Source organism: Macrotis lagotis, chromosome X, assembly GCF_037893015.1.
Source record: "Macrotis lagotis isolate mMagLag1 chromosome X, bilby.v1.9.chrom.fasta, whole genome shotgun sequence".
Classification (NCBI taxonomy): Eukaryota; Metazoa; Chordata; class Mammalia; order Peramelemorphia; family Peramelidae; genus Macrotis; species Macrotis lagotis.
In genome coordinates this window covers 245,602,278-245,612,248 of record NC_133666.1, presented here as the reverse complement: position 1 = coordinate 245,612,248, position 9,971 = coordinate 245,602,278, and the positions used below count along the sequence as shown (strand labels likewise).

General features: G+C 35.1%; 1 protein-coding gene across 5 annotated transcripts in view; it reads left to right on the top strand.

Moving 5' to 3' along the window:
* POC5 (POC5 centriolar protein) overlaps window positions 1-9,971 on the top strand; it is a 57,864-nt gene extending 47,893 nt beyond the window's left edge. For 4 of the 5 annotated variants that reach the window (XM_074207571.1, XM_074207572.1, XM_074207575.1 and 1 more), the window contains one exon: window positions 9,513-9,971. In XM_074207571.1, the coding sequence (XP_074063672.1) occupies window positions 9,513-9,650 (138 nt within the window). In that variant the 3' untranslated portion in view covers window positions 9,651-9,971. The remainder of the gene's footprint in view (window positions 1-9,512) is intronic. The other variant, XR_012472621.1, reaches the window with a different exon arrangement.

Here is a 9,971-nt window from a genome sequence, read left to right as displayed (position 1 = left end):
CAAAAATTATATCCCTGAAAAGCAAAGTTGCCTTATCTCAGAATTTCACAGAATATATAGCTGAGGTGAGGTCCAGTAAATACAGAAAATCTGAGCAGCCAAAATAAAAAGCACATGAAACCCTAGTCTCATACATAGAAAAAGCTCCTGGACCCACATTCTGTATTTTTTTTTTTTGCTCTGTGAGAAAAGACATAGAAAAATAGAAAATTTTAAATAAAAAATTTATGAAAAATAGTCACAATGACATAATAGGAATAACCACACAGGGCCATTAAAAGAAGAGATGAACACATTCAGTAGCAAATGATCATTGCTATTTAAATGAGAACTTTGTGACATCAAGTACAATTTGTCTATTTGAGAGTTCAAAGAAACGTATTAATCCATTGTAGAAAAATTTTCAGTTAAAAGTACTCATTCGAACTGTTTGGTACATAAAGAAATGTGCTATCAGTTGTTTGGAAAACTTATATTTCCTCTTCTTTTATTTCTTTAACCTGATCTCATCAGTTTATGATTCTCAGCACCAAAACTAATCACCCTTCCTTTGTAGACAGTGTTTTTGAGTTGTAGCTAAAATAAATCACTTTCCAGTGACCATTTTGATAAATTCTGCGAGGCTAGGCCTTAGATGAATTTAGTCCATTACCAGGCCCATACTCAAAGCCTTTCCAACAGGGAGAGACCTAAAAGAGTTTGCATTCTCCTGGAACAGCCTTTGAAAATCCCATGATGTGGGCCAAAAGCATTGCATTAGTGATGGTTCTGCATAAACAAAGAAGTCAGTAATTCTTCTTTGCTCCAGTAGTGCCTGAATGGCTTCACAGAATTTTTTGAAGTATTCTTTCTTACCACATTCCCAAAGCACATGGCAACCTGTAAGGAAATTGGAACTCAAAAAAATATCATTTAAAATTTCAAAATGAATCAATTCATTTGGAAGTGGAAGAGGCTTTAGAAGTCAGCAGGACACACTTTTCATTTTATAGATGATAAAGTCAAGGTCTTTTTTTTTAAGGTTTTTGAGGGCAAATGGGGTTTAAGTGGCTTGCCCAAGGCCACACAGTTGGTAATTATTAAGTGTCTGAGAGCAGATTTGAACTCAGGTACTCCTGACTCCAGGGCTGGTACTCTATGCACTGTGCCACCTAGCCGCCCCGAAGTCAAGGCCCTTGAGAGAGATTAGATGACTACCCAGAGCCTCATAGATGTTTTAAGTGACTGGGCCCCTAATTTCCAAATGCTGTACTCTTTCTGCTTTGGCAAAAGATGGAAATAGAATTCAAGTCTCCTTGGAATTGAAATACTTTTTTTCTAATTTAACTATAATCTTTTCCCCTTTTATTGTTTTTTTCCACTCTAGTACTGCACAGAAAAGGAAAACATACATATGTCATAGTCTATCTCCAATGAAAAGTTATGGATTCTGAACCCAGATTTCTATTGCTTCTAAGTTTTTAAAATTTTTAGAACCTTTTAGAAATTTAATTTTATTTACTATGTTAAAGGTAAAATTTTATTTTCCTGCTCATCTTTGGTCTGGTCTCTCTTACCTCCAAATTCATCATTTATTAAATGCCTTTTTTGTATAGCACATAAATTAGTAAGAACTAAAGTTACAAAGATTAAAAAAAACAGGTCCCTACCCTCAAGTGATCTGAAATCTAATAGGGGATTAAGATACCAATACAAATAACTGCAATAAAGGGAGGATGTGATTTTTTTTTTAAAAAGGAGGATTAGGCCAAACACTGTAAGAAATTTGATGAGGGCAAGATCACTTTGAGCTGGAATATCAGGGAAAGCTTAATGGAGAAGGTGACACTTGAGTTGGGCCTTGAAGAAAGAGAAGGATTTCATGAGGCACACATGTGGAGAGAGCATATTTCAGGTATGGTAAATCATCCACATGAATGCAGAGGTAGGTGAGGGCAGGATAAGATTGGAGAACAGCTGACCAGAGTAAGGTGAAGGGTAATAAGACTGGAAAGGTAGGTTGAACTTAGATTACAAGGAAGACTGTCATAGCCAAGCTAAAGAGTTTTGATTTTATCTTCTACATTAGGGAATCATTGAATGTTTTTGATCAAGGTTCAAGTATACAGGGTCTTCAATTATTGAAATTGAAATTTACAGGATTGAAACTAAAGGCAGAAAGGAACCCTAAAACAAAGAGTGGGGATGGGATGGGAAAAGGATAAGGCAGGATGTTGTACTGAGAAAAGAAAATGTCAGTTCACAATCCCTACTGAGCTTCCTCTCCCCCTCAACAGTTCTTGTGTGCCCTGATCTGTAGAGCCTACAACTTCATTGGAATAGGGAACTCCCAGATGAGCAAAGGGCTCTAACAATGCAAGTTGATACTTTTCTGCAACTTAAACTCTTAGAGAGTTGCTCAGGGCCCCAAGAGAATAAGTGACTTGAACAGAGACAAACAGCCAGCAGGCTTCCTCCCTTCCAAGGCCTGCTCACTGTCCATCATTACACTGCTTCCCTCCTCCTGTTCTATAGATTTCTGCAAAATGTCCGTTACTCATTTTTTCATATTAAATTCAATCAGTGAATTAAATCTTACTAGCCATAATTCTGGCATCTGAGTAGGAGTTTATATACACTTCCAAACAAAAGTTGAATTCATCAACCCTCATGAGATGTAAATAGCCTTAGAAATCACTGGGTTCAAACCCCCCACCACCACCAATGAAAAAACTGGCCTGAAATGGTGAATAGACTTTCCCCAGGTTCCACTGGTGGTAAGTGGCACAAATGGGGAATGCAAAGGTGGAGGGAAGAGGCGATAACAATAGTTTTGGGTTCGGTTTCATTTTCCTTTATAAGATGAGGAAAAGGAAGTTACAACTAAATAGCTTCTGGAATGATCTTTATATCTAAATAGTATGATATTTAATAGCAGTATTTGCAGATAATTTTTGTAGATGCTGGAAAAGAAAAACTTAAGATACTAATTTCTTTTAATCTAGAACCAGGAAAGATTAACCTTACAGTGACTGAATAACAGTTAATTTATTTACCCTGTTTGATTACTAATTTACAGGTGATTCAGAAACACAAATTCAGTGATAACTTTTATTCACTCCTATTTTTTCTCTTACCTACCTTCCACAAGAGGGAAGTAAAACTCTACTAAACAGCACCAAATAAATTTGCTAGCAATTATATTTTACAACCATGTCCAGTCCTTTGCTGTACTTTAAGCTGTTTTAGGACGACGAGTTCAATAACGTTATTCTTCATTGTTTGCCCCTCAATGTCTAGACCAGTGCCTTTCACATAATACTTTTCTGAAAAAGCAAATACCATTTTAAAAGGTTTTGAAGTTTATTAAATCTAAAAAAAACTCCCAGGAAAATATTTTTGAGAACCTTCAAGTGTAGAGAATAGAAGTTCTTTAATATTTTTCATTCTCTTGGGATTATAGGCTCATGAATTTAGAGTTAGGCCCTTGGAGATCAACCCCAAGTCCCAGCCCATCATTTTGCATCATTTCTTTGCCCATCAATTATTTTTTTTACATTTTTTATTTTTTTTAGTGGTTTTTTTTTTTTTTTGCAAGGCAAACAGGGTTAAGCGGCTTGCCCAAGGCCACACAGCTAGGTAATTATTAAGTGTCTGAGGCCAGATTTGAACCCAGGTACTCCTGACTCCCGGGCTAGTGCTTTATCCACTACACCACCTAGCTGCCCCATTATTAATTTTTATTTTTATTAAAGATATTACTTGAGTTTTACAGTTTCCCCCCACCTTACTTCCCCTCCCCCCCCCACAGAAAGCAATCTGTCAGTCTTTACTTTGTTTCCATGTTGTACCTTGATCCAAATTGGGTGTGATGAGAGAAAAATCATATCCTTAGAGAAGAGACAAGAATTCTAAGAGGTAACAAGATCAGACAATAAGATATCTGTTTTTTTCTAAATTAAAGGGAATAGTCCTTGAACTTTCTTCAAACTCCACAGTTCCTTATCTGGATACAGATGGCACTCTCCTTTGCAGACAGCCCAAAATTGCTCCCGATTGTTGCCCTGATGGAATGAGCAAGTCCTTCAAGGTTGATCATCACTCCCATGTTGCTGTTAGGGTGTACAGTGTTTTTCTGCTTCTGCTCAGCTCACTCAGCATCAGTTGCAAATCCCTCCAGGCTTCCCTGAAATCCCATCCCTCCTGGTTTCTGATAGAACAATAGTGTTCCATAACATACATATACCACAGTTTGCTAAGCCATTCCCCAATTGGAGGACATTTACTGGATTTCCAATTCTTTGCCACCACAAACAGGGCTGCTATAAATATTTTTGTACAAGTAATGTTTTTGCCCCTTTACTTCATCTCTTCAGGATATAGACCCAGTAGTGGTATTGCTGGGTCAAAAGGTATGCATATTTTTGTTGCCCTTTGGGCATAGTTCCAAATAGCTCTCCAGAAGGGTTGGATGAATTCACAGCTCCATCAACAGTATAATAGTGTCCAGATTTCCCACAACCCTTCCAACAATGATCATTATCCTTTCTGGTCATATTGGCCAATCTGAGAGGTGTGAGGTGGTACCTCAGAGAAGCTTTAATTTGCATTTCTCTAATAATTAATGATTTAGAGTAATTTTTCATATGGCTATGAATTGCTTTGATCTCCTCTGTAAATTGCCTTTGCATATCCTTTGACCATTTGACAATTGGGGAATGGTTTTTTGTTTTAAAAATATGACTCAGTTCTTGGTATATTTTAGAAATGAGTCCTTTGTCAGAATCATTAGTTGTAAAGATTGTTTCCCAATTTACTACATTTCTTTTGATCTTGGTTACAGTGGTTTTATCTGTGCAAAAGCTTTTCAATTTAATGTAATCAAAATCATCTAATTGGTTTTTGGTGATGTTCTCCAACTCTTCCTTAGTTATAAACTGCTCCCCTTTTCATAGTTCTGACAACTAGTAAACTAGTCCTTGATCTTCTAATTTGCTTATAGTATTGTTTTTTATGTCTTAAGTCCTGTAACCATTTGGCTCTTATCTTGGTAAAGGGTGTTAGGTGTTGGTCTAATCTAAGTTTCTTCCATACTAACTTCCAATTATCCCAGCAGTTTTTATCCCAATGGCTGGACTCTTTGGGTTTATTAAACAGCAGATTACTATAATCATCTCCTGCTTTTACACCTAGTCTATTCCACTGGTCCACCGCTCTATTTCTTAGCCAATACCAAACAGTTTTGATGACTGATGCTTTATAATATAATTTTAGATCAGGTAGGGCTAAGCCACCTTCTTTTGCACTTTTTTTCATTAAGCTCCTGGCAATTCTTGACTTTTTATTTCTCCATATGAATTTATTTACAATTTTTTCTCATTAAAGTAATTTTTTGGAATTTTGATTGTTAGGGCAATAAACAGATACTTTAGTTTTGGTAGAATTGTCATTTTTATTATATTAGCTCTACCTATCCATGAGCAGTTGATATTTGTCCAGTTATTTAAATCTGATTTTATTTGTGTGAGAAGTGTTTTATAATTGTTTTCAAAAAGATTCTGAGTCTGTCTTAGCAAATAGACTCCCAAGTATTTTATATTGTCTGAGGTTACTTTGAATGGGGATTTCTCTTTCTAGCTCTTCCTGCTGTATCTTGCTAGAGATATATAGAAAAGTTGAGGATTTATGAGGGTTTATTTTATAATCTGCAACTTTGCTAAAATTGCTAATTGTTTCCAGTAGTTTTTTGGATGATTTCTTGGGATTCTCTAGGTAGACCATCATGTCATCTTCAAAGAGTGAGAGTTTTGTCTCTTCCTTCCCAATTCTAATTCCTTTAATTTCTTTTTCTTCTCTAATTGCTGATGCTAACATTTCTAATACGATATTGAATAGTAGTGGTGATAATGGGCACCCTTGTTTCACCCCTGATCTTATTGGGAATGCCTCTAGCCTCTCCCCATTGAATATAATGCTTGTTGATGATTTCAAATAGATACTGCTAATTATTTTAAGGAACAGTCCATTTATTCCTACACTCTCTAGTGTTTTCAATAGTAATGGATGCTGTATTTTGTCAAAAGCTTTTTCAGCACCTATTGATATGATCATATGATTTCTGATAGGTTTGTTGTTGATATAATTGAGTATACTAACAGTTTTCCTAATATTGAACCAACCCTGCATTCCTGGAATAAATCCTACTTGATCATAATGTATTATCCTGGTGATAACTTGTAATCGTTTTGCTAATATTCTATTTAAGATTTTTGTATCTATATTCATCAGGGAAATAGGTCTATAATTTTTTTTTCTCTGTTTTAACTCTTCTGGTTTAGGTAACAGCACCATATTGGTTTCATAGAAAGAGTTAGGCAGAGTTGCATCTTTCCCTGTTTTTCCAAAGAGTTTATATAGAATTGGAACCAGTTGTTTCTTAAATAAATGGTAGAATTCACTTGTGAATCCATCAGGCCCTGGAGATTTTTCTTTTTAGGGAGTTCAATGATGGCTTGTTGAATTGCTTTTTCTGAGATAGGGTTGTTTAGGTATTTAATCTCTTCTTCATTTAACCTGGGCAACTTATATTTGTGTAAATATTCATCCATTTCACTTAAATTATCAAATTTATTGGCATAGAGTTGGGCAAAATAATTTCAAATTATTACTTTAATTTCCTCCTCATTGGTGGTGAGTTCATCTTTTTCATTTATGATACTAGCAATTTGGTTTTCTTCTTTATTTTTTTTAATCAAATTGACCAGAGGTTTATCAATTTTATTGTTTTTTTTCATAATACCAACTTTTGGTTTTATTTATTCAATAGGGTTTTTTTTGCTTTTGGTTTTATTAATTTCTCCTTTAATTTTTAGAATTTCTAATTTGGTATTTAATTGGGGATTTTTGATTTGTTCTTTCTCTAATTTTTTTAGCTGCATGTTTAGTTCACTGATTTCCTCTTTCTCCAATTTATTCATGTAAGCATTTAGAGCTATAATATATCCCTTGAGAGTCACTTTGAATGAATCCCATAGGTTTTGTTATGTTGTTTCATTATTATCATTATCTAGGATAAAATGGTTGATTATTTCTATAATTGGTTTTTGGGTCCACTCATTTTTTAAAATGAGGTTATTCAGTTTCCAATTTGTTCTGGGTCTATATCTCCTTGGCCCAGTATTGCATATGACTTTTATTGCATTATGATCTGAGAAAGATGTATTCACTATTTCTGCCTTTCTGCAGTTGATCATTAGGTTTTTATGTCCTAGTACATTGTCAGTTTTTGTATAGGTTCCATGTACTGCAGAGAAAAAGGTATATTCCTTTCTATCCCCGTTCAGTTTCCTCCATAAGTCTACCGTATCTAATTTTTCTAACAATCTATTTACCTCCTTAACTTCTTTCTTGTTTATTTTATGATTCGATTTATCTAGATCTGAGAGTGGGAGGTTGAGGTCTTCCACTAGTAGAGTTTTTCTGTCTGTGTCTTCCTGTAGTTCTTTCAGCTTCTCCTCTAAGACTTTGGGTGCTGTCCCACTGGGTGCATATAAATTCAGTATTGAAATGACTTTATTGTCTATGATACCTTTTAGGAGGATAAAGTTTCCTTCCTTATCTCTTTTATCTAATTTTGCTGCTGCTTTGTCTGAGATAAGGATAGCTACCTCTGCTTTTTTTTTACTTCAGCTGAAGCAAAATATATTTTGCTCCAACCTTTTACCTTTACTCTATATGTATCTCTTTGCTTCAGATGAGTTTCTTGTAAGCAGCACATTGTAGGATTCTGGTTTTTAATTCACTCTACTATTTGCTTACATTTTAAGGGAGAGTTCATCCTATTCACATTCAAAGTTATGATTACTAATTCTTTATTGCCCTCCATGCTATCTTCCCTTTGTTTGTATTTTTCCCCTTCCCCCTTTTATCCATATTCCCCAGTATTTTGTTTCTGAATACCACCCCCTTCAGTGTGTTTGCCCTCCTATATAACCCCCTCCCCTTTCTTTCCCCTTTCCCTTTTTCCCTTTTCCCTTGCCTTCCTTTTGTCCATCAATTCTTAATTAGAATGTTGAAATATTTTTAAGGGAGTCAGACATAGGGAAAAATCATATTTTTAATTGAGTCAAATTACTATCAATTTAAACACATTTTCAGCTTTGTGAAGTTTATGGTAAATGTTTTGATCAAATTACTCAAAGTATATAGGTCAAAATATTAAAGATGAACATCAATAGAAGAATATAATGTTTGTAGTGAGCAATAATGCTTATTTTTAATGTAGGCAACTAATTTTTTAAAGTCACATTAAGAGTAAATCCTACTGCTAACCACCAAAAATAACAATTGTATATCTGAAGGAATCCTAATCATAGAGTTGTGGGCTATATTTCCATTACAAACCAGGGCCTGTTTTACTGCCCTAATGGCAGTGGGCAAGAATTTACGTATTTTCTGATTTACAATTTAAAACATTTAGATTCTTCCTCCTTAATTACAACCTACCAACCTTCACTATTAGCATCATTATTATTTTCTACATTGTCAGTCCACTGGTGCTTCAATATGATGGGAAGTTGAGCCAGGATACTGGAAGCTGATCTACTAAGTTGAAGCACAACTTCAGCAGATCTCATCAAGCAGAAAAGGCTTAGAAGCAATAGCAGCACAAAGACAGGGGTCATTAAGTTGCAGAGGGGATTGTGATTTACATGAAAGAGGAGCATCCACATGAAATCACAGATCCTAGAAATAACACCTGAAATTTATTTACATCTCTACTTTAAGGACTATAGAGTACCTTTTTTTTAACATTTTATTTGTTTTCCAATTATATACCCATCATTTTTTGCAAGGCTCTGAATTATACAATTTTCCCCCTCCTCACTTCCCTCCCCCCAAGACTGTCTTACAGTCTCTACATTGTTTCCATGCCATACATTGATGTAAATTGAATGTTATAAGAGTAAACATAAGAATAAACATAAACCCCTTCCACCCAAGAAGATGTAAAACCTCAAGAATAGAGAGAAAGAAGAAAAAAAAAATGTACTTTAGGTTAGAGTACTTTCTGTACAAACATCCAGGGTGCAGGGTTAGTTGTATTACAGATTATTCAGTATCCAAATTAGTGAAGTAGCATTACCTTCAAGTGAAAATAACCTAAGATGATTAAAAAAAAAATCATCTCCCTGAAAAGCAATGATTCTTTTCTTCCTGAATATGGTGGTATTATTCCATGTATGCCCAGTGTTTCATCTTTTAAAGCATATGGCATCCTTTCACCAGAGGATGCCTGTAATATCTGTTGTGGCCCCAAGAATTCCATTCAGATCTCGCCACCTTGGGGAAATAGGCTCTTGCTATCTCTCCCTTTCCTGATATTCTCCCCTCACAACTTAGCAGCACTAAGGAACTTCCTAGCTTCAGAATCCATAAAAAATGGAAGATTTTATTTTTTATCAGTTTCAGCACCACAGAAATGTTAAAAGAATTGTATTGCACTCTCACCAGAGTGGATTTTTCTCTTACAGCAAACCATTCCTCAAGCCCTTGCAGCAAAATACCCTCGAACTATACACCATGAACCGAGTGGCACCTCTTCAAGACACACAGGACCCAGTGGAAAAACATCTGTCCTATCTTCTCACTCTATAAAGGTGGTTGACTAAACTGAATATATATATATTGAAAGGGGTTGAGGTTTTTTTTTTCAATTCCTGATTTCCCTTGCTGAAAAATTTCCATGGATTTGCTATCTTGGAACTTCCCAGTGAAGCTTGGACTGGCATAGCAGAACACTGTGGATAACATCATGTTCACCTTTTCAGAATCACCAGAGACTGATTCAATGGAAAACTTAATTTTAGGAAAATCAAATATCCTTTGGTGCAGAAAGTATTTTAATGTTAATAAACCTTTATTTAAGAAATAAATTGGATATATTCCTTTTTAAATAAAATGTTGGTCTGGCAACCATATGTTGAACTTCT